Source organism: Manis javanica, chromosome 4, assembly GCF_040802235.1.
Source record: "Manis javanica isolate MJ-LG chromosome 4, MJ_LKY, whole genome shotgun sequence".
Taxonomy (NCBI): Eukaryota; Metazoa; Chordata; class Mammalia; order Pholidota; family Manidae; genus Manis; species Manis javanica.
Genome location: NC_133159.1, coordinates 114559609 through 114585752, shown reverse-complemented (window position 1 = coordinate 114585752; position 26144 = coordinate 114559609). Strand labels below are relative to the sequence as shown.

Genomic DNA, 26144 nt, shown 5'->3' with positions numbered 1-26144 from the left:
TGAATTCAGCCTCCTGTTTATCAGGATGTTTACCTGTTGACAGCTGAGATTAATGATAATGTATTGTCCTTTTTTCCATGCCTGTCCTCACAGCATAGATATCATCACCCATGTTCTATGGATGAGGAAACCAAAATTCAAAGGGGCCTGGTGGCAACGTGACCAAGATCACACAGCACATAGAGAAACCAAGGTTTAGAGGACTGAAATTATTTGTGCAAGATCCGTTAGCACACTGGCAGAGCTAGATCTGAACTAGGGTCTGCTGGATGCCAAGCCGGCCCACTCCCTTTCCCACTGCGCAACCTAGCCACGCCCCATCGGACCTAGTGCAGTGCTGGTCAACAATGGGGGTGGGGTGCGGGAAGCCCTGATTTGTAGCACTTGCCTATTTCTGTGGTGTAAGTACTCCTACCAAGGCCAATTTCAAGCTACCTAAATGCAAAACTGAGATGGTGGTAATCATCTCTCAAGAGCCAGTACTATGGCTCCAGGACAGCCTAGGCCCTGGGACAGATAACTGACTGAGTAGGCCACCAGCAGGGCCTGGGCATGTGGTGTGGGCCTGGGCATGTGGTGTGGGCCTGAGCATGCAGGTGAGGGGCTTCTTACTCTGAGGGGAATAGCCTGACCTCTTCAGAACCTTCCCCTTCTGCTCTCTCACCTCCATGGTGGGGAACACTGGGCTTCGTGGGAGCATCTCATGGGGACTCATAACAACTGTCTGAGAGACAGCTGGGCCTGCTAGCTCTTGCTCCCTTTGACCCCCTCCCAGACTGGGAGGTTTGGCAGAATATTGTCCTGGTGTGTCCAAACACATCTTTGGGGGCTTTGCCCAGTGCAGGCCCAGGCTTTGAAAAAGAGTGGCTGTCTTGCTCCCAGCAGGTGGAGCTTCTGCGGCACTGGGTTAATACTGGGGCAGCAGTGGAATAAAGCCCAGAAGGCAATAACCATGGCAGGGCCACCTTTGATGAGGTGCACATGCTCAGGAAGAGGGCCTTACCCAGCCAGACGAGGTGTGTGAGGTTCTCCAGGCCCTCAATCCTCTCAATGATGTTATTGTCCAGCTGTAGCTTCCTCAAGTGCTCAAACTGCCAAAGGTTGTCAATGTGGAGGATGTCTGAAACGATCAGAGGGAATGCCTTGGCTGCTTCCAGCCTCGGGCTCAGGCTAGGACTAGTACAAGTTGGATCGAGATGACCAACACTAACCACACACCTTGACCCAACTGCCTTGCCTTGCAGTGTGTGGGCGCCCCAGAACTCGGGGCCAGGCACCGAGGAGCTCCCAGTCGCTACTGGTGGGCAGCAGGCAGGACTGCTGCCCAGGACCACAGTAGGACCTCACAGGCCCTTGTGGGGGCAGAGCAGGGTGTGGTGTAGAGCAGGCTGGACCTCCCAGGGTACCAGACTCCCTCACACTCCCTCTACCACCAGGATGGAGGCTGCCCCGGGAGGCCGGAACCCTTTGGGTACAGGACACAGTCAGGGGCCTTCCTTCTTCCATCCAGTGTGACAAATAGAATCAAGGCTGCAATGTGGATGTCCTTCCTTGTGCACTGCTGTTGGGAAGGTCAATCAACTGGTTCAAACATTTTGGAGGGCAATTTGACTGTTTACTGAAATATTTAATGCCTGTCTTTTGACCCTGCAATTTCTGTACCTGGAATCTACCTGCAAAGACATATTTTTGTATGTGCCTGAATAAATACCTACATGCACATGAAGGCAGAAAGGTGGGGGAACCCTGATCGTCCATACAGTAGAGGGGCAGGTTCCTGACGTCACTGAAGCACCTGACCCTGAGGTTCCTGAAGATCACCTTCCAGTTCTACAACACCTCCTTCCCTTTGCTCCTTATGCCAGGCAGAGTTTGGTTTCTGTCACTGGCAGCCAGAACAGTTCTGAATAACACTGAAGAAGTGTAAATAAGTATGTACTGTGTATGTAAAATTCCAGAGGTCTAAACTTGTCTCCCAGTTTTTACTGGAAGCCACAAATAAGTCTGTTGTTTATATGTCCCTTTTTCTGTATTTGCTTTTGTAATGATATCCACAAATTATAAAATTAGAATATGCTCATTAAAATAACTGAAATAATGTAAAAGTGAAAGAGGTTAAAAAAAGTGCCCTTAATAATCACACCTTCGGGGCAGCAGTTTCCATGTTCATTTGCAGAGGCAGGATTTGCATGTGAGGCTGTGAGGTCCTGGGGGAGGCAGGATGTCCTCCTGAGCTGTCCTCCTCAGTGGGAATAGGTGGCCAGTGTTTCCCGGACCCAGGGCCCTGCCTCTCTTGGGTTCTGAGAGTCAGGTCCCCAGCTCTGTGTGGCCTGATTTCCCAGAATGATACCAGCCACCATCCCCAGCTGTGCTTCCAGGGCAGGTCCCATGCCACCCCAGGACCTCAGCCCCCTCCCATCCTGGTCTGGATTTTCCAGGCGCACTCTGTGGCCCTGGCCTTAGAAGGGCAGCCCTTGGCTGTGGCTGACTCCCTGCAGCTACAATGCCCTGGGTGGCTCCTGCCTTGCACCCCTGCATGCTGGCTTCTTCCTAGGCATTAGCAGTTCATGCGGAAAAGCCAGAACAACACAAAAAAAACAGGATGTATTTGACAGTTAGCTCTAAATGGGTTAGCAGCATGACAGGACTGCCCACAGAGCATTTTCAACATCAACACGGCATCTGCCTCACCTGCCACCAGCTTGGCTCCAGCCTGCTGTCATCACTCCCTCTCTGGCCCACAGTAGTAGCTGGCTCACTGGACTTCCTGCTCCAGCCCCTGGCACCCGCAGTCTATCCCCTGCAGCCAGTGGGTCTTGTAAAAACCTAAGTCCCATCCTGTCCCTCCTATCACAACCCTCCCAGGACTGCCATCTCACTTACTATAAAAGCCAAACACCTTCTCTTTGGCCCTGAGGCTGGTGCCAGCTGACCTCATGACTTCTCTGAACTGTCCCCACACAGGTCCATTTGCTTCAAGGCCTTTGCACGGCTGTTCCCTCTGCCTTGAACACTTTTCCTGCATCTTCACTTGGCTCCTTCCCTCGATTCCTCCTAGTTTTTCCCCTCAATCACCTCCTTGGCAAGGCCTCTGACTACCTGATAAAACCTGCTCCCCACCCACAACTCCACTTTTCTCCTCTCTCTGCTTTATTTTCCTCTATAGCACATAATACCTTTAGTACATCCTATTATTTTCCTTCTTTGTTTGTCCCCCTCACTCATGTGTCAGCTCCACAGGGACTGAGTGTTGTCTTTTTTTTCACATTTGAACCCCTAGTGCCTTGAGGAGCACCTGGCATATACTGGGCATTTGATAAGTACTGGCTGAATGAACATTAGGGTAGGGGCAAAAGGAAGGCTGAAGGCCCCTCCAGTGACCGCCAGTCTGCAATCCCTTTAACCCTCTCACTGCTGAGGGGCCAGAGTAATTCTTTGCTATTGACTGGGTGACCCAGCAAGCCAGCATAGAGCCCTGGGCCACAGCAGGAATATGAATCAGCCCAGCTGACTCTGCTGTTTCTTGCCTGCACAGTTTGGCCTCCCAGCCAGTGCTTGAGGCAGGGACCATGATGGCTCCATTTCACACATGGGGACGCTGAGGCTGGTCCCTAATTGCTGCTTCCCAGAGACTGACAGGTGCCTCCCTGCCTTCTGGCTCTGTGACCTCTGGTTCCCAGCCCCACTTTTGAAGCTGTTTCCCAAATTCATAGAATCTTCCCCACCACAGCTCTTTCCTGGCTGCGTGGGACCATCCAACTAGGAGGTTTTGCCTGCCAGAAACCCTGCTCTGAGGAATGTGGTGGAAACAGTGTGGTCTTTAGGGTTCACGTAGATTAAGAGGGGGAGAATTTTATCTTTTTTCTTTTCTTATTCAGAATCAGGAGTATTGCAGATATTCAGCTGCTAATGACCCTCAGGATTAAGCTTTAAACCCTCTAGGTGATCCTGTGCCTTCTAGCCCATGCAGGCCCTAATGCTGAGGTGGGTTCCAGACCATGGACTGTGCGTGGAATTCTGGGGTCAAGAAAGCAGAGGCAGAGGGCTGCCTGGTGCCCCCACCGCAGCCCCGGATACGCACTCTTGAAGTCCAGCTGCAGAGACAGGACATCCTTGAAGAGGATGCCCTCTTGCTTGGCCAGCTGCCCAGCCTCCTGCCGTGGTCCCTGCTCCCCAACAGCCAGCTTGAGCATGTTGTCGTCCATCACTCTGGGCTCCATTGAGTTGTACAGTCGGTTCATCTTTCCTGAAAAACACGGTCATCTCCCATAATCCACTTCTCCCTTTGAGGACAGAGACCAGCTGGGGTCCTTTCAAGGTGTTGTGGCAGCCACAGACATTGTGAAGGCTGTCCCATCCCACCCCGTGGCCAACTGTACCTAGGGGTTAGTCCTTCTGCACCAAAGCTTCCTGGGCTTCCTGGGAAGCTCCTGGGCTTCACTGACACCCATCTGCTCCCATCCTGCTTGGCCCCCACAGGGGTGTACCCCTTGGTCCCACAACCATGGCTGGGATCCTATCTAGCCCAGGGGACTTGTATCCACACTGGTCTCTTTAAGCCTCTGGAGCTCAGCATCCCTGTAGCCTTGGCCACCTCAGGCCTCTAGCTTCCTATCCCCACCCTTGTTTGGGTTTCTTAGCACCAACCACTGACCATGATTCTTGACAGCTGCACCAGGCATACAACCTGCAGTTTACCTTCGCTGAGATTATCTCCTCCAGGAAGTCATGACTTTCCTTTTCCCATCACACCAGAAGCAGCAGGTGTGTGGACACTGCTGAATACCATCCCAAGCCGGTCTTTCATGTTCTACTCCTACGAAATGTGAGCTTGGGCCACAGGGCGAAAGTGCCCAGCTGAGCTGCCTGCTTGAGCTGGGGAACTGGGAGCCATGTGCTGGCAAGGAACATGGTTAAGCAGACAGCAAGGTGGGGATGAGGCAGATGGATAGAAAGAACAGAGATGGGAACCTGGGTGATCCAGAAAAGAGGACAAAAAGCAAAAGGATGGACAGACTGACACAGACAGAGGCTGCCTTCTCCTTGCTGGTTTTCTGGTCCCTAATTCCAGGCCCTGTGAGAGTTCCTGAGTTTTTGCATTAAATACTCTTTTACTTGAACTAGCTCTAGTAGGTTTCTGTTGCTGATGGTCCAAAGGGATTTGGCTGGGATACTGCAGGCAAAGGGGCATCTATGGAGGTGGTCGATCACAGGCTGACCCTGGACTCCTGTGCCTGGTTGAATAGAAACACAGCCCTGGGAAGCCTGCTGCCCCAATCTCACTCTCATTATTACCAATCCTCTTAGTGAGAACATCCAGAAGGACTGGATCCTGCAGGAAGTTACACTCTAGCTTGTGCTTCCAGAATCCTCTGGAATCCAATGCTCCCTTCTACTTCCCACTCCTGCTTCTCACCTCCCTGCTGGCTTCGCCTTCTACCTCTGCCTCCCCAGAACCCTGGCCTCCCTGCTTTCCTGGCCCCTGATGCTGGGCAGCCTCTGTGCTTTGGGCTGCTGGAGAGACTTCTAGTGTTGGGCTGATGGTATCCACTGCAAACTGGGGTGGGCCTGGCAATTGTGCCACACCTGGTCTTAGAGACTGCCACTTCCTGGCTGCCCTCCTTCCCTCCTCACCTGTCATCCACTTGGCTGGAGCTTCCTCAAATACTCATGTTCTATTTCTGGACTACACATGATCAAATGTCCCAATCCCTTTAACTCTCTGTCCATTCTTCTGCCCCCAAAGGAGGCTCAGCCTTCCCTGTCCCCTGCCCCCATATCCCTTCTCCATCTGTGCCTTTCATCTTCCCATTCTCTCCAATCTGTCTGCATTGGTTCCATCTCCTTAAGGTGATTGACTTCAGTTCCCAAAGACATTTCCAGTCCTCCGCCTCTCTCCATTTCCCCACAATTTTGAAACAACTTTTCTAAGATTTCCCATAATATGATGCCAACTTGCCTTTGGGTAAATTTTAATGTGCTGTATTTGGCAGGTGTTACCTGCAAAGGGTTTGTCCTTTTTCAAAGAAAGGTGCTGTACTATGGGAAATGATTCTTAATTCTGGTTTCAAAATTTTGACCTCATTACTCCTTCTTCATCAAGACCTGGCACCTGTGACAGATCAGGCTTGCTTCCAGCCAAGCCCAACAATGACTACTCGATGTGGAATAGCTGTTATGCACACTGTTTGCTAAGCACGAGGGCAGGCTTTGGATCTTGACAGTACATCCTTTGGCAACTAACTTCACCTATGTAAGCTTTTGACTTCCCATCTATAAAAGATGGTTAATTACTCCTCTTATATTTAAGATGATCTATTTAATCCACACATGTGTAATGAATATCTACTATGTGCTATGAATAAAACAGGTCTCCTCATCTCTGTTTTAGACATGAATCAGTTAATCATACAAACAATTACAAGCCTTGACAAGTTTGTAGGTAAAGAGAATTATGACAGCATACATTAGGGGCACCTGGCCTGGCCAGAGGAGACAGCCTGAGATCCAAAGGATGAGCAGCAAAGAAGGAAGAAGGAACTGCATGGTGAAGGTTCTGAGGTAGGAGAGAACAAGACATGCTCCATTTTGGCTGAAGTGAGTCAAAGTTGGAGAGACCTAAAGGAGTCTTATTACTATTCTAAGATCCCTGAGAAGCTCCTGGGGTTTAATAAGGGTAGTGACATGATCAGATTTTAATTTTAAGAGGCTCACGGTGACTGTAGTACTGAGGAGGGCATGAGTTGTGAGGCAAGAGGTGACCAGGGTGGTGGTAAGATGTGGATTTGAAAGAGCTCTAGGAACTTAATTTATAAGTAGCACTAAACATCCACAGTTTTAAGATGAGAAAATGGAAGCTAGCTAGAAAGGTTAAGTAACATGCCCAAGTTTAAACATCTGGTATGTGGCAGAGGCAGGAGAACATGACCCCATTTTCTCAGTTATGACTCAGCTGGATCCAAAGCACTGTGGACTATCATTGCCACAACTCACAATGTTTCTCACAGCTCCTGAACACTCCTTCCCTAAGGGGATTGTTTTTAATAATTTACCACCCAACCTGGGTCCCTGTTGACTTGCCTGACACTAGTGTTGGTGAAGACCAGAGGTGGGAAAGTAGCAGAGAGTTTTGCACCACTGTCAATGTAGTAGCCTCCTCAACAGAGAAACAGATCCAGAATTGTCCCGTGAAACAAGAAATTGGGATCAATTGGATCTAAAAAAAAAAAAAAGCCCCATTGGCCATGAATTAATATGAGATACTCACTCATTTCTGGAGTGCTTACTGCGCACTACCTGCACATTCATTGTCTAATTATATGCCTGCTCTGGAAAGCAATAGAAAAGGAAGTCCTAATGCCTTACTTCCCACATAGAGAAACTGAGGCGCTAGAGGGAAAGGAAGTCTAAAGTCATACAATGAGTTACTGACAAGAGACAGACATGGAACTTGGGTACCCATATTTCAAGCCAAAACACTTTATACAGCGCCAAGATCACGTATAAAAATAAAGAAGAGAAACAATTTAATGACAGTTAAGAGGTCGGATGTGAGGGGTCAGTTCTTGGAGTTATCAGTGGATCGGGTACCTTGTGATGAAAGGGATCTTCAGGCCAGGGGGCCAGAGGATAGAACCCCTTACAAATCTCTTCAGGCAGACTCCCTGAAGAAATGTTTCCTTAGCACTCCTTTCTCATACAAAAACCTGAGCGCCTAAGACTAGTGTTTGGACTGTCTCAGCGCGGCTGTAACGTGTCTGGTAGAAGACTGTGTGCTCATTTTATAAATGAGGAGGGCTGTGCGGACTCCTCAGAGGAAAAGGTCAGAGGAAAGCGTTAGGGTAGAGATCGGGTTCTCACCTTATCAAGCGCCTGCTACTCTGCTGGGTCTCAGCAGAAGCGTCACCCGGTTGCTAGGGAACCAAGAGCCGCCACTCCGTTGCTAAAGGGAAGTCAGGGGGTAGACATCCGGGGTGAAAGTTGACGATCACGTGATCACATTTCTAGGGCGGGGAAATACCCCTCTTACCAACCAGCCATGGAGAAAACAAATGTTTCTCCAATCAGCACTTTCTGTGGGCGGGAATCCTACTCTCCCCGCCTCTAGCCTCTCACTGACTCATTTCTTGCGCAATAATAGTAAGGATTCGCTAGATCGACCATTATATAGGTGAATCAAAATACACAGGCTTCCGTTCCGAGGCGGGTCAGGGGAGGTGCCGCTACGCCTGACCGAGATTCCTGTTCACTTGCTGCGTTGCCCAATCAGATGCCGCGGAGTAGGTGGGGTTTCGCTTAGGGCGGTGTAGGGACCAATCATAGGAGGGCTGCGCAGGCGTTGCCAATAGGGACGCGGCAGGGGGCGGGACCAGGGGCCGGGCGTTCGGCGTTCGGGAGGGTGGGGCAGAGGCAAATGTCAGTCAGGTCGGGAGCTCGTCGGCGGAATAGAAGAGACCCGTGCTGGTCACAGGGGGTCCCGACCGCTGCAGTGTTGTCGGCCCAAGATGGAGTTCCTCCTGGGGAACCCGTTCAGCACCCCAGTAGGACAGTGCCTGGGTAAGGCCTCTCGAAGGGCGGGAGTCTGGGTGGGCGACGCGGCGGTTGACGGGAGTGGTGGGGACCGCGGGCCTTTGCTGGCCACCGGTGCCACCTCACGGGCGGGCCGGGCATCCTTTTCTTCGGGCCTCTGCCCACGGCCGGGCCAGGCCTGCTCACGGCGCCGGTGCCAGCCTGCTAGGCGGCGCTCCAAGGCCCAACTTGGACTGGGAGATGCTCCACGCTTCCCTACCCATCAGGGCCGAACCCTTCCTGGCACCTAGAGAGAGGTGGTGCCGGCTGCTGGTCGACTCACCCTCTCGCCTAGTGGGAGATGCCACTGCGTGTGTCCTGATCCAGACCGACAGTCTTGCTGCCATGCTGTCAGCACCCAGTTCTCCCAGACTCTTGTCCCTCCATCCTTGTCCCTCCTTTTCAATACCAGCAGCCTCATACTGGGCACTCTCCCAGGGGATGCTCCCTGCTCTAAGACTTGCTAATTAGAGCTGCAGCTCAGCTAGGCTGTAAGAGGGGACGGGATGGGGGTAGGGGGGTTCCTAAGGGTGATAATCTTGGCAGGGGATGGCACACCTGCACTGTCTCTGGGTAAGAAGGCAGGCCGTGTTATTTAATGATAAGAGCCCTGGACTGGGAATCAGGAAGCCTGGGCTCCACCCAGTAGGGGCTTTGCCTGTGACTCTCCCTATGACCTTGTGCAGTCACTGCCCTTTCTGATTTGGTGTTTTCCCTGTCTATGAAATGAGGTGTTTGGAACTGAGATGTGGTAAGTCCTTCAAGTTCTAAAGTTTTAGTAGTCCTTGTAATAAATAGTCCCTGCACATTGACTGTTACTTCCCTTCTATATTAAATTTGCCAAAGCAAATCTTTTGGTAGCAGTGTAGAAAAGGGTACTTGGCAGTACCTATTAATCCTATAGGGGGACTCTGGGCCCCTGAAAAGAGCACCAGAGATGGCTAATATCCTGGGTAAGGAATGCCAGAGTGGCCACTATGTGGGATTTCCTTACTGAAAAAGCTATATGCCCCTTCACCCAAGGCAGAAACTTATGCCAAGTGATCAGTAGATAATGTTGATTAGTTTCTTTTAAAACTGGGCTCCTCCTGGTTGGTGGAAGGACTGGTAAAACGTCTTTTATAAACAGGGACCTTTGGTGTCCTTATGGGCTTGGCTGATTTAGGCAGTAGTAATTTGTTTATTTCCAGCTTTACTTGTGAATTTCCACTCACTTTTCAGTCTTTAGTGGGGTCTATGAAATTATTGAGGCCTCTCCTGTTGGCTAAGTGGCATTTGGGAGCCTTTTCTTTGTGGTGTAAGGTCTTTAAGGGATGATAGACACTGGGCCCTGGAATAGTTTTTCTTCCCGCCTTTACAGACTCATGTCTCAGTCAGATCCCCACCCCCCTTTCCTCCTCACTTCCTTTCCTCAGGTGCTCTTTCACTGCAGCCATATTCCCCAAACTCATTTCTCAGTTGGGTGTTAAATTCTAACCAGTTATTGGAGGGAGCCCGTAAGCTTGTGGGGGAGAGGGAGGATCTATCTCTTTTATAACAGAAAGTTCTACACTTTTGAAATGCCAAGGTAGTTGATGAGGGGTAGAAATTAAGGAGGGTAGACATACACAAGTATAAGAGGTTAGTAATATATAGTGAGTGAAGGAGCATGATGCTTCTGTCAAGAAGACTTGAGTTGAATTTGCCTTGTCCATTGGTCCGCTGTGTGAACCCAGACAATTGCATAACCTTTCTGAACCTTAGTTTGCTGAGAGTGGGAGAGAGAGAATGATTGATTTGTACTTACAGAGTATTGTGATTTGAGTAAGATGAAGGATGTCAAACACAGCATAGTGCCCTGGACATCCTAATGACACAATAAATTGTCACTGCCACTGTTAATAACAGGATATTGAAGTTATGGTTGAACTTTCTATCTAGAGAGGTATGTGGGATGACTGGCCCATCTGAGACCGGTGAAGGAAAAGGTCCTTCCAGGCCCCAGCATCCACCAGTCCTTATAAAAGACCCTTGAACATAAGAAGGTTGAAACCTTCTCATTGCCAGTTACTCAACAGGGAAGGTCTAGGTAATTTCACAGTTTGGTTCAGATAAATTACTAGAGGACAGAACGATGTTCCAGTGTGTACACTGTACTGTGTGGCAGAGTGTAAAAGTGGTTTTTATGACATTTGGTATTGTTGGTGTTCTTTTAAAAGTGTGTGCCAGGGGGTTGATGGGAGGGAGGGGGATATAGAAATAAAAGCAACAGAGCTAATGATTAAAAGCAGCAGCTGTAGCTTGCACTGAGTAATCCTACAGCCATTATTTGCTCCTTACAGCTGCTCTGTGAAGTAAGTTTTTTTGTTCTTCCCACTTAAAGGTGAGGAAACTGAGGCTCAGAGGAGTGAAGTGACTGCTCAGCTGGTAGGAGGGAGAGCTGGGATTTCATAGCTGTCCCAGTCCTCAAGGGATTTATGGTAGCAGGCGAGCACAGAGACGCATGGAGCAATGATGAGAGCTCCTTGAGAAGTGGGATTGGCGGGGCCATTAGAAGCTGAAAGAATTCAGAAGAGCTGGGGTGATGGGGCTGGCTTTTCTGAGTCTAAGGGCTGTTCATTGAGGATGGGTGGGAATCCCACAGGCAGAGAAGAGGGTTCCCTGTGCCTGGGGACAGGTAAGTGGGACAAGGAGGGGGCATGGTCACATACACAATCACCAATCTGAGTGGAACAGAGTGGCTGCGGGCAACAGTGGCAAGTAGGTGTTGGGCCTGGGATGAAGCCCTGTTCTGGGTGGGTGACATCAAAGACCACATTCTTTAGCTGACTTCAGCGCTTAGCCTCTCTGGACCTCGTCCCTCCCACTCATAAAATAATACCTCTCAACATCTGCTTGGGGCTTATACTTAAACAATGCCATTGGACCAATTCAGTAGGCCTTTTGAGTGCCTGGTGGGTGCCAGGCTCTGGGATGCAGATATTAAAAAGTTGCTCTTCGGGTACCTTCAGCAGAGGTAACACTCATACCAAAGGTGTCCTGCAACTGCAAAGCCTTAGCCTCATAGCATGAGACGTTGGGAAAGTAGTTACAGCTGTTCTGTGCCTGAGCCTCATACAGGTATTCTAACATGCTGCTGTTTGGTTGAACACATAGCTGACCCGTCTCAAGCTTGTAGCTAAACCCAGACTTGGACATAGTTACCTTCGCGTTTCTTGCATCCATCCTGCTTGTCACTCTGGAAGGAAGTACCTGAGGAGAGTGTTTGATTCGGAGAACAAGCAGCACTGGGAGGGGCTGAGAGGTGTGGAGGAGGAGAAAGTGCTGAGGTTCAGTTCTTGGCTCTCTCTTTAGGAACAAGCTTCTCAAAATGCTGCTGTCTTGACCTAGCTCCCCACGGCCGCCAGGAGTCGGGTGTCTCATACCGGGAGTCGCCGGGGCGGTTCTGCGGTGCTCTGCAAGCGTCAACAGGTTCCCTTGTGTCAGCTAGGGAACACTTTCAGGTCATCCTTTTCCTAGTGTAAAGTTTGGATTCGTTTGGATGAAAAGATCAGTGAGTAGCTGGCTAACTGGGGGTGGGGGAGGTTTAGGGAGGACTGGTAAACTTTTCACAGTTCTGCTGCAATAAACGTGCGAGAAGCAGATACTCCGGCGCAATTTGTGCTCATAGGTTGGGTGGTGTTGGGCACTGCATCCTGATGCCCTGTGGATGCCAGGAGTTGACTCTGGCCTGGCTGTTTGTACTGAGAGTAATTAGTCATCTCTCAGATTGCTATGGTAGTTCATAGTTCTCCAAGCCCTTTTGCTGCAGTCGTTGTATTTAGTCTTCACTACCCTGTGAGATACACAGGGAGAGAACTGAAAGAAACTTGTAATCATTAAGCACTTACTGTATGCACACTCTATACCTTAATCCTCACAACATTTAATTACCTGACTGTTACAGTCCTTGTGTTGCTTATAAGGAAGTTGAGGCCCTGAGAGGTTAAGAGACTTGTGCAAGGTCAATGCCAGAGTTAAGCCTAGAATCCACTCGTGGTCCAGTTCTCATTCCTTGCTGCCATGTTGCTTCTTATGGTACACATCCCATGAGTCAGCATCGTCAGAATCACCTGGAGGGCCTGTGAACACACTGCTGACCCCATTCTCAGAGTTTCTGATTCTGTGAGTGTAAGTTGGGCCCAGCATTCTGCATTTCTAACAGGTTCCCAAGCCATGCTTCTGCTCAGGGACCACACTTTGGGAACTGTTGCTCTAGCCAATTTAATATCTTCCTTCTTTCTTCAAACATTAGATATGGGTTTTCTTATGGACAGACATAAGTGTGACTATTTAGAATTCATTCATTCGGTGGCTCCGTATTGCCCCTCTATATATATCAAGCTAAGTCACGGTGTTCAGTCTAGTAAGGGAGCTAAGACGGGTACCTAAGTCAGGCAAGATAGAAAGTGGTAGCATGAGATCGGACAGATAAATGAAGTAAAGGAATGGAGGATGGAATAATAATAGCTAAAATTTTTGCTTTTTCGAAAGTTCAGTATTGTACTACTATGTGTCAGAGATTAAAGTAGGCAGTTTATATATCCCGTAGTCCTTCAGTCCACACTGTAGTATTTGAGTAAGGTACTGTTAAATTCTCCATTTTTCAGACAGGGACCTTAAGGTAAAGAGAAGGTCACACAACTAGAAGTAAGGAGCTAGAGTTGGAAGCCAGCATTCTGGCCCCAGAGCTGCTGCTCTGTTATGCTGCCTCAGCAAGGGAGCGGGTGACACGGAGGAGCACCACAGGGAAGAAGAAGGACCAGGGGAGACTCAGGAGCTTGTGGCTGCCGACCAGGACTCTGATGAATGCGCAGGACTTGATCCCTGTAGAAATGGAAAAGGAGGCTTAGAGGGCTCTCTCCACAGAGACAGCAAGTGGCCTGGATGTTAAGGGGGAAGTGGGGTAGTAGGATTGGTTCTGTTTGCCTAGCAAGGGGGCGTGTTGGAAGGTGGGACTGGAATGGTAGGATAAGGTCTGACTGGAGGGCTTCAAATGTGGACCAAGTTTGGACTCTTTCATTGGTGGCACTGGGGAGCTCTGAAAGATTTCTAGGGAGGGAAGTGGCATGGATGTCATTACAGAGACAGGGAGATTCCTCTTGGCAATCACCAAAAGGTCGTTCTTCTCTCTTACCATCAAAGCCCCCATCTGGGCAGAATGGGGGCCCTATAAGGACATCATCAGGAGTCAGTGTCAGTTTCTGCAAGGCCCAGGGCAGGGTCCTTCCTGCTGAGACCCCATCAGAGCCGAGGATCTTTGAGGCAGGCCTGTGGAGCATGGGAAGAAGCCTGGCGTTTTGAGGGCCCACCTCCTTAACTGCTGTGACAATTTATAGAACACCAGACATCAAGAGTCACATGGTAAGGGGCAGCTACTGAAGGGTCCCACTGCCTAGAGTGGGCTATTTCTGATGGTACAAACTTTCATAGAATTGTGCTCTTCAAGAAACTACATAGACCCCTGTAGAAAATTTTGGAAAATATACAAAGGTGCAATGGAGGGAAAAAAAACCCCTCTTAACATGCTTTCTTAGAAACTCATCGAGATTCTTCTCATTTCATGTGGTAAGTGGAAGACTTGTGCATTTTACTCCCATTTTTCCCTGCCTTTGAGATGCAGTGTTGTACAAGCATCTTAGCATATTTCTGTATCACCTACCTGCAGGGGTCTTATGGGGAGGAGCATAAGGTGAGGAAGGGGGTGTAAATACAGTGCCCAGAGGAGCGTCAGTTGGGGGTTGTCACTCTTGCGCTAGCAGATAGAGACTCAGCATTTTAGGTTAACCTCCTAGCCTGAAAAGATACATAACGTTCAGGCTTTTTACTGATGCAGCTTGCTGTGGCTAGAGGAGGGGCCTCTTAATCAGTCTACGACGTGGTGCCTGTTTCAGCACTCACACCAGTCCTCCTCACCTAAAAGAATCTCTTTGATCTTCTGCATCCAGTCATCAAGCCTGCTGTCTACCAACACTCTCTTCCTTCTCCAGGCAGCCTTCCTAGACCACTGAGTCTCTTCTCTGAACTCACACGGCTCATCCTTGCCTATAAAATAGAATGTTAGAATAGAATGTTACTTAGCCTCTAGGTTTTTGTGAAGATTAAATGAAAGAAGTGTGTGAAGTCCCTAGCCCAGTGTCTTATACCAACTTAATATACTCAAACCTGTTGGTTCATTTCCTCCTGTCCGGTGCTGATTCCGTTGTTATTTATCTTGTGTCTTATCATGTGTTTGCTGCCTTATCATCTGAAGAAGACTGGACACTCCTTAGGCAGGATGTGTTTTTATTTCCTAGTGACCTTCACAGCACGTAGTATACTGTGCACAGTTATTCACTCCAAAGGTTCCTTACTATCAATCTTATTTTTTATCATCTTTCAAAGCTAAAAACATTAGCCATCATTTACTGATCTTTCAGCTTTTGCCAGGTACCCTGTAAAATGCTTTACACACATTATCTCATTTAAAATGTTTTTTCCCTCTGAGAACTCCTTTAAGTCAGTGGTTTTATTTCCATTTTGCAGAGGAAGAAATGGAGGCTTAGAAGAGTTAAAAAGTCTGCCCGAGGTTCAGTGGCTCATGCAGGCTGAGCTGTGTTCCCCATCAGGGAGTCCCGCTCCAGAACTTTTCTTCATATTGCCTTTTAGACAGCAAGCATGGTCTGTTTTTAGTTAGACAAGAAAGGGCCTCACCTGGTTCCACATGGGAACTCCATGAAGAGAGCTCAGTCCCACTGAGGGATTCTAGAGCAAAGTGGATGCCCTCTGTTCTCCGCCAACATTTGGCACTTTCTGTTTTGGACTGGGGCCAGTCCCATCTCTGTGTGTGACTACCTTTGTGTGAGTCCATAAACTGCTCTAATACTCACTTTCCTAATCTGTAAACAGGGAAGGGGTGTGTATATGTGTGTGTGTGATAGGAGTACTTGCTCTGTCACATCACACAGGGTAGTTAAGAGGATCGCTGAGATACTGTATATAAAAGCAAAAGAGTTATTTTGGTATTTTGGTTCTTCCCAGGCATCATTTAGACTAAATGTTCATGAAGGCACCCTCTTTTATATTTATTTATTCATTTGCTTTAAAAACATGATGGTATAAAAAAATTGTGGTACAATATACATAATACAAAATTAACCATTGTGACCATTTTTAAGTCTGGTGGCATTAAGCACATTCACATTATCGTGCTGCCATCCCCACCATCCACCTCCAGAACTTTTCACCTTACCTCCCTGAGACTCTGTCCCCATTCAATAATGCCCATTCCCCTTCCTTCAACCCTTGGCGACCACCATTCTACTTTCTGTCTCAATCAGTTACACTAGTCTAGGTATCATATAAGTGAAGTCATACGATATTTGTCCTTTTTTGACGGGCTTGTTTTACTTGGCATAACATCTTTAAGACTCATTCACGTTGGAGCATGTGTCAGAATCGCCTTCCTTTTTAAGGCTGAGTGATACTCCATCAGGTGTGTATGCATATTTGATTTATCCATTCATCCATCTTTGGACACTTGGGTTGCTTCCACCTTTGGTTGTTGTGAATAGCGCTGCTGTGAACACGGATGTACAAATATCTATTTGTGTCCCTGCATTCAGTATACCCAGAGGTGGAATTACTGAATCATAAGGTAATTTCATTTTTAATATTTTGAGGAAGAACTGCCATACTATTTTCCATGGTGGCTGTACTGTTTTACATGGCGTACCAATTTCTTCACATCCTTGCCAACACTTGTTACTTATTTATTTATTTTTATAGTAGCCATTCTAATGGGTGCAAGTGGTATCATTGTGGTTTTGATTTGCATTTCCCTAATTGTTGGTGATATTGAGTATCTTCCCATTTTGTATCTTTGGAGAAATGTCTATTCAAGTCCTTTGCCATTTTTAATCAGGTTGGCTTTTTTGTTGTTGTTGAGTGGTAGGAGTTATTTTTGTATTTTGGATATTAATCTCTTATTTGATATCTGATTTGTAAATATTTCCTCCCATTCTGTGGGTTGCCTTTTTACTCTATTGATTGGGTCCTTTTATGCAAAGAAGTTTTTAATTTTGATGAAGTCCACTTTGTCTGTTTTATCTGTTGTTGCCTGTGTGGTTAGTATATGCCCTATTTTTCAGTTGAGTCTCACACATGCTTGAAGACAAGAATGCTGCTGCTGACAGTACCAGTCAGCATGACTCCTCACCAGGTACCTTATAGGCATCATTTCTTTTAATTCTACAAGAGCCTTGTGAGGCAGGTACTAGCATGTATATTTTATAGGGTAGGAAACTGAGGCTGAGAAGTTAAGTGCCTTCCTCAAGGTTTGTGGATAATAAGAGGCAGAGCAGGGACTTGAGCCCTGGCCTTGGACTCCAGAGCCAGAGTTCTTACCCACTAAACTGAAGAATTCAGTAATTACTTGTGGAATTTGTGGAATACCTGAATGAACTTGATGGCTGAAAATCTGGTAATAGTTGTCTGAAATTCAGGTGTGCCTTAGTATTATAAATTATTCATACAGTTTCAGTCCTCCTAGTGTAATTGAGTGTGCAAGTCTTCCCAGCAAGTGTTCTGAGAGTTTGGTTGAAGGATGTACCTTCTCATAACTCACAGAGGCTCTTCTTGGTCATGGAAGACCTGTGTATTTTGCTTTTTCTTTGGATTTGCTTTGAAACTACAGTGTTGGAAGGAGAAAGAGAGGGGATTTAAATAGATGCTAAATTGTCTAACTGACCAACTTGCTTTTAAGACATTACCAGCTGCTGTTTTAATCATTAATGAGGCACAAGTCTTGTAGTCTGGGAGGCATGTCAAAAATTCTGTTTCAGGTTTTGGTTTAAAATTGAGCGTAATGGAGAGAGACTGATTCCCTTATCTCAGAGAATTGGGCCACAAGTCTTTGAGAGCTGGGGACAAGGACAGGGCCCTTTAATAGACACTTTTTTTGTTGCTCCTCAAAGGAAAAATCACACAGGGTTCTGGCATGTCCTTAGTAAAAATAGGAAATGAGGCCTGAGAAATTATGTGACTTAGTGTTGGAGAGTGGGATTTGCTAGTGGCTTCCAGTGAGAGTCCCTCATGTTAACTCTGGGAATTCTTAAACCAGCGATTCAGAGAACTGCTGAATACTGGCTGAAAGGGCCTTAGGAGCATTTGGTCCAACCCCCTCATTTTTATAGGTGAGGAAACTGAGGTCCAGAGTGCGTGGTTCTGTGCTGTTTGTACACTTATGACACACTTATGACACCAAATGTATGGGGTTTTTTTTCTGACACCTACCAATTCTGACACCAACTGTCTATCCTACTTTTCAATTCAGTTCTTGCCTAACTACCTGGACTTATCGCAGACCCCACAGGTTAAGGACTCAGTCCCACAAGACTGCCCCCACTTCAGACACCAGTCACAAGTCCCAGATTGCCACCTCTATTTCTGACTAACTGGGTATAAATTGGGGGTTCCCATACCCCCTCCTCAGGTTCAATAATTTGCTAGAACAGCTCACAAAACACAGGAAAATAGTTTACTTACATTTATTGGTTTATTCTAAAGGATACAACTCAGGAACAGCCAAATGGAAGAGTTGCATGGGGCAGGGTATGGGGTGGGGGGATGCAGGGCTTCCATGCCCAGTCTGGGTGTGCCATCCTCCAAGCACCTCAGTGTGTTCACTAACTGGAAGTTCTCTGAGCCCCATGACATAGGCATGACTGATTAAATCATTGGCCATTGGTGATTAAGCTTAATCTCCAGCTCCTCTTCCTGGGAGTTGGAGGCAGAGGTGAGACTGAACATCGCTAACCCTGTAACTGCTTGGTCTTCCTAGTATCCAGCCCCCACCGCCAAGCTCTCTAGGGGCACCAGCACCAGTCAGAGCTTACAAAAGACACTCTTAACACTGGAGTTTGCAAGGGTTTTAGGACCTGTGTGCCAGGAACTAGGGATAAAGATCAAATGTATATTTCTTGTTGCATCACAGTGGGTGACTTGCCAAGGTCACACAGGGAGTCAATGGTAAACTGGGGGAAGAACCTGCTTTTATGACTCCTAAATGTATTTCTACTTCCTCAGGGTCCTTGCCCGTCATTGGGTATTTGTACGTGGACAGGGAGGCTAAGGAAAGTAGTGCTGAGTCCTCCATTTAATGAAAAGGCAGTTCGTGACTCAGACTCTTGAAGGTAAATACTTTTTATTTATTTTATTTTTTATATTTTGGTATCATTAACCTACAATTACATGAGGAACATTATGTTTACTAGACACCCCCTATCACAAAATTCCCCCCACATTCCCCATTACAGTCACTGTCCATCAGCGTAGTGAGATACTATAGAATCACAACTTGTCTTCTCTGTGTTGTACAGCCCCACCTGTGCCCCCGCCACATTATACATGCTAATCATCATGCCCCCTTTCTCCCACCCCCCTTGTCCCTCCCTTCCCACCCATCCTCCCCAGTCCCTTTCCCTTTGGTAACTGTTGGTCCATTCTTGGGTTCTGTGAGTCTGCTGCTGTTTTGCTCCTTCAGTTTTTTCTTTGTTCTTATACTCCACAGATGAGTGAAATCATTTGATACTTGTCTTTCTCCGCCTGGCTTATTTCACTGAGCATATACCCTCTAGCTCCATCCATGTTGTTGCAAATGGTAGGATTTGTTTACTTCTTATGACTGAATAATATTCCATTGTATATATGTACCACATCTTCTTTATCCATTCATCTACTGATGGACACTTAGGTTGCTTCCATTTCTTGGCTATTCTAAATAGTGTTGCAATAAACCTAGGGGTTGCATATGTCTTTTTCAAACTGGACTGCTGCATTCTTAGGGTAAATTCCTGGGAGTGGAATTCCTGGGTCAAATGGTATGTCTATTTTTAGTTTTTTGAGGAACCTCCATACTGCTTTCCACAGTGGTTGAACTAATTTACATTCCCACCAGCAGTGTAGGAGGGTTCCCCTTTCTCCACATCCTTGCCAACATTTGTTGTTGTTTGTCTTTTGGATGGTGGCCATCCTTACTGGTGTGAGGTGATGTCTCATTGTGGTTTTAATTTGCATTTCTCTGATGACTAGTGATGTGGAGCATCTTTTCTTGTGTCTGTTGGTCATCTGAATTTCTTCTTCAAAGATCTGTCTGTTCAGCTCCTCTGCCCATTTTTTGATTGGATTATTTGATTGTTGTTTGTTGAGGTGCATGAGCTCTTTATATATTTTGGATGTCAACCCTTTATTGGATCTGTCATTTATGAATATATTCTCCCATACTGTAGGATGCCTTTTTGTTCTATTGGTGGTGTCCTTTGCTATACAGAAGCTTTTCAGTTTGATGTAGTCCCACTTGTTCATTTTTGCTTTTGTTTCCCTTGCCCAGGGAGATATGTTCATAAAGAAGTTGCTCATGTTTATGTCCAAGAGATTTTTGTCTATGTTTTTTCCTAAAAGTTTTATGGTTTCATGACTTACATTCAGGTCTTTGATCAATTTTGAATTTGCTTTAGTGTATGGGGTTAGACAATGATCCAGTTTCATTCTCTTACATGTAGCTGTCCAGTTTTGCCAACACCAGCTGTTGAAGAGGCTGTCATTTCCCCATTGTATGTCCATGGCTCCTTTATTGTATATTAATTGACCATATATGGTTGGGTTAATATCTGGACTCTCTATTCTGTTCCACTGGTCTGTGGGTCTGTTCTTGTGCCAGTACCAAATTGTCTTGATTACTGTGGTGGCGTAGTAGAGCTTGAAGTTGGGCAGCGAGATCCCCACTGCTGTATTCTTCCTTCTCAGGATTGCTTTGGCTATTCAGGGTCTTTTGTGGTTCCATATGAATTTTAGATCTATTTATTCCAGTTCATTGAAGAATGCTGTTGGTATTTTGATAGGGGTTGCATTGAATCTGTAGGTTGCTTTAGGCAGGATGGCCATTTTGACAATATTAATTCTTCCCACCCAAGAACATGGGATGAGTTTCCATTTGTTAGTGTCCTCTTTAATTTCTCTTAAGAGTGTCTTGTAGTTTTCAGGGTATAGGTCTTTCACTTCCTTGGTTAGGTTTATTCCTAAGTGTTTTATTGTTTTTGATGCAATTGTGAATGGAATTGTTTTCCTGATTTCTCTTTCTGCTTGTTCATCATTAGTGTATAGGAAAGCCACAGATTTCTGTGTATTAATTTTGTATCCTGTAACTTTGCTGAATTCAGGTATTAGTTCTAGTAGTTTTGGAGTGGAGTCTTTAGGATTTTTTATGTACAATATCACGTCATCTGCAAATAGTGACAGTTTGACTTCTTCTTTACCTATCTGGATGCCTTGTATTTCTTTGTTTTGTCTGATTGCGTGGCCAGGACCTCCAGTACTATGTTGAATAACAGTGGGGAGAGTGGGCATCCCTGTCTTGTTCCTGATCTTTGAGAAAAAGCTTTCAGCTTCTCGCTGTTAAGTATTATGTTTGCTGTGGGTTTGTCTTATATGGCCTTTATTATGTTGAGGTACTTGCCCTCTATACTGATTTTGTTGAGAGTTTTCATCATGAATGGATGTTGAATTTTGTCAAATGCTTTTTTTTAGCATCTATGGAGATGATCATGTGGTTTTTGTCACTCTTTTTGTTGATGTGGTGGATGATGTTGATGGATTTTTGAATGCTGTACCATCCTTGCATGCCTGGGATGAATCCCACTTGGTCATGGTGTATGATCCTCTTGATGTATTTTTGAATTCAGTTTGTCAATATTTTGTTGAGTATTTTTGCATCTATGTTCATCAGGGATATTGGTCTGTAATTTTATTTTTTGTGGTATCTTTGCCTGGTTTTGATTTTAGAGTGATGCTGACTTCATAGAATGAGTTTGGAAGTATTCTCTCTTCTATTTTTTGGAAAACTTTAAGGAGAATGGGTATTATGTCTGATAAAATTCTGCAGTGAATCCATCTGGACCAGGGGTTTTGTTCTTGGGTAGTTTTTTGATTACCGATTCAATTTCATTGCTGGTAATTGGTCTGTTTAGATTTTCTGTTTCTTCCTGGGTCAGTCTTAGAAGGTTGTATTTTTCTAGGAAGTTGTCCGTTTCTTCTAGGTTTTCCAGCTTGTTAGCATGTAGATTTTCATAGTATTCTCTAACAATTCTTTGTATTTCTGTGGTGTCTGTAGTGATTTTTCCTTTCTCATTTCTGATTCTGTTGATGTGTGTAGATTCTCTTTTTCTCTTAATAAGTCTGGCTAGGGTCTTAACTATTTTGTTTATTTTTTCAAAGAACCAGCTCTTGGTTTCATTGATTTTTTTCTATTGTTTTATTCTTCTCAATTTTATTTATTTCTTCTCTGATCTTTATTATGTTCCTCCTTCTGGTGACTTTGGGCCTCATTTGTTCTTCTTTTTCCAGTTTCAATAATTGTGACTTTAGACTATTCATTTGGGATTGTTCTTCCTTCTTTAAATAGGCCTGGATTGCTATATACTTTCCACTTAGAACAGCCTTCACTGTGTCCCACAGAAGTTGGGGCTTTGTGCTGTTGTCATTTGTCTCCATATATTGCTTGATCTCTGTTTTAATTCGGTCATTGATCCATTGATTATTTAGGAGCATGTTGTTAAGCCTCCATGTGTTTGTGAGCCTTTTTGCTTTCTTGATACAATTTAGTCTTATACCTTTGTGATCTGAGAAGTTGGTTGGTAGAATTTCAATCTTTTGGAATTTACTGAGGCTCTTTTTGTGGCCTAGTATGTGGTCTATTCTCGAAAATATTCCAGGTGCACTTGAGAAGAATGTGTATCCTGCTGCTTTTGGGTGTAGAGTTCTGTAGATGTCTATTAGGTCCGTCTGTTCTAGTGTGTTGTTCAGTGCCTCTGTGTCCTTACTTATTTTCTGTCTGATTGATCTGTCCTTTTGAGTGAGTGGTGTGTTGGAGTCGCCTAAAATGAATGCATTGCATTCTGTTTCCTCCTTTAATTCTGTTAGTATTTGTTTCACATATGTTGATGTTCCTGTATTGGGTGCATATATATTTATAATGGTTATATCCTCTTGTTGGACTGAGCCCTTTATCATTATGTAATGTCCTTCTTTATCTCTGGTTACTTTCTTTGTTTTGAAGTCTATTTTGTCTGATACAGTACTGTAGCACCTGTTTTTTCTCCCTATTGTTTGCATGAAATATCTTTTTCCATCTGTGTATATCTTTGGGTTTGAACTGAGTTTCTTATAGGCAGCATATAGATAGATGGGTCTTGCTTTTTATCCATTCTATTACTCTGTGTCTATTGATTGTTGCATTCAGTCCATTTACATTTAGGGTGATTATCGAAATATATGTACTTATTGCCATTACAGGCTTTAGATTTGTGGTTACCAAAGGTTCAAGGGTAATTTTTTTACTATCTAACCATCTAACTTAACTCTCTTTTTAAGCTATTATAAACACAGTATGATGATTCGTTATTTCTCTTCCTTCTTATTCCTCCTCCTCCACTCTTTATATGTTAGGTGTTTTATTCTGTACTCTTTTAAAGTGTTTCCTTTGACTGATTTTGTGAGTAGTTGATTTTATTTTTTGCCTTTAGTTAGTATTTAGTTGGTCTGCTTTCTTTGTTGTGATTTTATTTTCTCTGGTGACATCTATTTAGCCTTAGGAGTGCTTCCATCTAGATCAGTCTCTCTAAAATATCCTGTAAAGGAGGTTTGTGGGAGGTAAATTCCCTCAACTTTTGCTTGTCTGGGAATTGTTTAATTCCTCCTTCATATTTGAATGATAATCATGCTGGATACAGTATTCTTGGTTCAAGGCCCTTCTGTTTCATTGCTTAAAATATATCATGCCATTCTCTTCTGACTTGTAAGGTTTCTGTTGAGAAGTCTGATGATAGCCTGATTGATTTTCCTTTGTAGGTGATCTTTTTTCTCTCTCTGACTGCCTTTAATACTCTGTCCTTGTCTTTGATCTTTGCCATTTTAATTATTATATGTCTTGTTGTCCTCCTTGGGTCCCTTGGGTTGGGAGTTCTGTGGGCTTCCATGGTCTGAGAGACTATTTCCTCCCCCAGTTTAGGGAAGTTTTCAGCAAGTATTTCTTCAAATACACTTTCTATCCCTTTTTCTCTCTCTTCTTCTTCTGGTATTCCTATAATGCAAATATTGTTCCATTTGGATTGGTCACACAGTTCTCTTAATATTCTTTCATTCCTGAAGATCCTTTTATCTCTCCCTGCTTCAGCTTATCTGTGTTCCTGTTCTCTGATTTCTATTCCATTAACGGCCTCTTGCACCTCATCCAGTCTGCTCTTAAGTCCTTCCAGAAATTGTTTTATTTCTGGATTCTCCCTCCCTACTTGCTCCTTTAGCTCTTGCATATTTCACTGCAGGTCCATCAGCATGGTTTTGACCTTTATTTTGAATTCTTTTTCAGGAAGATTGGTTAAATCTATCTCCCCAGGCCCTCTCTTGGGGGTTTTCTGAGTAATCCTGGACTGGACCAAATTCTTCTGCCTTTTCATAGCGATTGAGGTAGCTATAGGCAGGTAGCGCTTGTGTCCGCTGGGAGAACAAAGTCCTTTCCTGCTTGTTGGTCACCTTGCCCTTCTCCCCTGCCTGTGTCTGTTATCCACACACCTGGAGCAGCCTCCAGAATAATCCCCTAGGCTGCCGTGGGCGGGGTTGCCGTCAGGGTAGCCTAGAGCCCTGTGGGGAGTGGCAGGCGTGACAGGTGTGCTCTCCTGCAAGAATGGTGCCCCTTTGTGCCTTACCCTGGTTTCCTCTGCCTGCACCATGCAGGTGTGCACTGGCGGCGGCCTCTGGGTCTGGCCCAGGTGGCTGCGCGCCGGGAGGAGATTCTGGGCAGTTGCTGTGGGTGCAGCTGCTCTCCGGCTGCTCCGCGGATGTGAGCATGTGCGGCCGCTCTCTGACTGCTCAGGCACTGTGTCCGGGCCGCGCCAGCCGGGAGAACAACTGGTAGGCTGCCCATTGCCATGAAGGGCTTGAGGGGTGTGTTGCCACCCAGGGGACTGGGGCACCAAAAGTTCCTCAGAATTCCCAGCCTGGTGGGTTGAGTGTATCATGACGCTTCCGTCCAGCTGTGAGGCCGCTGTTCGTATAAGAGTTTCAAAAAGTGCCTGCTTTTCTTTTGTCCCAGGGGAGCCAGCTGTGGGGACCCACCCAGAGTCTCTGTCTTGGATTTTACTCTTCCTTCTGTTCCCATAATATCCAGCACCCCATGCACTGTGTGTCTGCGCTCCGGTGCGGATGGCTGGGGCTGGGTGTTCAGCAGTCCTGGGCTCCCTCTCCCTCCCGCTTCAACTCCTCTCCTCCCACCGGGAGCTGGGGTGAGGTGCGCTCGGGTCCCGCCAGGCCGCGGCTTGTGTCTTACCCTTTTTGTGAGGTGCTGGGTTCTCACAGGTGTAGATGTAGCCTGGCTGTTGTACTGTATCCACTGGTCTCTCTTTTAGGAATAGTTGTATTTGTTGTATTTTCAAAAATATATATGGTTTTGGGAGGAGATTTCCGCTGCCCTACTCACACCGCCATCTTGGCTCCTCTTCAACAATTAAGTTTTGATAAGTGAATCCACAGTTGCAACCCATACCTCTATCAAGATAAAGACTTTCACCATCACCTGAGGAAGTACTCTCCTGCACCTTCCCATGTAGAGGTAACCACTGATATCAACTATCACCAGAGATTTGTTTTGCCTGCTCTACCAGTGGGGTTGTACAGTGGGTGCTTTTTTGTGTTGAACCTGAGCAGTTATTTGGAGAGATTTTCTGCTGTGTTCCTCTAGTCCTGAGGAACCATATACACTATTTTCTCCAACTGCCATCTTGAAAGACTATGTGATCTGGGTCCTTCTGGTCCCTGAGGTGCTGTGATTTGGGGAGTGGGGGCCCTCGGCCAATGGGCCACCGTATTGCCTGCTGAGTGTGATGGAGGACATGGAGAGAACAACTTGATTTCCAGATATTACGTTGGGTTTGTTTCTATAATTATATTGGTGTCACAGAGTTCTCACTTGTCAACTGGGCAAATTGGATCTACCAGCAGATGAAAGAGACTAACTGACAACCAAAAATGTCACTTGTAATGGCACATTTCTGACAAGGTGCCCATGAGATGAACTCATTTCCATTTCATAAATACTTTTTGAACATAAAGTTAGATTGCTCCAAGGAGCAACAGCAATGGGTGTGGGGAGGTGAGGGGATGAGCAGACGGACAGGGGAGCCGGACTGTGATGGGGCATCTGTGGGCCTCTCTCCCTTGGAGCTTACTCTCAGTGGCTGGGGTGGGGGAATTATTTGTTTGTTTTTCTTCATAACATCTTTAGCCTTTGTTCTCTTTTCTTAGTTTTGGCCTCCTCTAACTTAGTCCAGCCCGGCCATGCTGGGCCATGGCAGTTACCATCCTCCTGCTCTCCTTCCTTCCATTCTCACCGCCTTTCTCTGCGTGGCCGCTCACAACTTTGGACAAGTAGACCAGAAGAACCTTCCTGGACCTCCTCATCTTCAGAATGCATCGTGAACGTGGGCTGGTGGTCAAGGCCCTTGATGATCGGGTTCTGCTGCCTGCTGTCT

General features: G+C 46.1%; 2 protein-coding genes across 5 annotated transcripts in view; one reads left to right on the top strand and one right to left on the bottom strand.

Annotated features, from left to right (window-relative positions):
• The window catches only part of DRC3 (dynein regulatory complex subunit 3), a 32444-nt gene extending 24360 nt beyond the window's left edge, over nucleotides 1–8084 (bottom strand). Inside the window, exons 1-3 of the mRNA XM_073234707.1 lie at nucleotides 7861–8084; nucleotides 4082–4246; nucleotides 1004–1120 (exon numbers count right to left, since the gene is read on the bottom strand). Of these exons, the coding sequence (XP_073090808.1) occupies nucleotides 1004–1120; nucleotides 4082–4241 (277 nt within the window). The 5' untranslated portion in view covers nucleotides 4242–4246; nucleotides 7861–8084. The remainder of the gene's footprint in view (nucleotides 1–1003; nucleotides 1121–4081; nucleotides 4247–7860) is intronic.
• Nucleotides 8085–8390: 306 nt separating this feature from the next.
• The window catches only part of TOM1L2 (target of myb1 like 2 membrane trafficking protein), a 147772-nt gene continuing 130018 nt past the window's right edge, over nucleotides 8391–26144 (top strand). For 3 of the 4 annotated variants that reach the window (XM_037019575.2, XM_037019574.2, XM_037019572.2), the window contains exon 1: nucleotides 8391–8556. In XM_037019575.2, the coding sequence (XP_036875470.1) occupies nucleotides 8505–8556 (52 nt within the window). In that variant the 5' untranslated portion in view covers nucleotides 8391–8504. Of the gene's footprint in view, nucleotides 8557–18651; nucleotides 18759–26144 lie in introns of all 4 variants that reach the window. The other variant, XM_037019573.2, reaches the window with a different exon arrangement.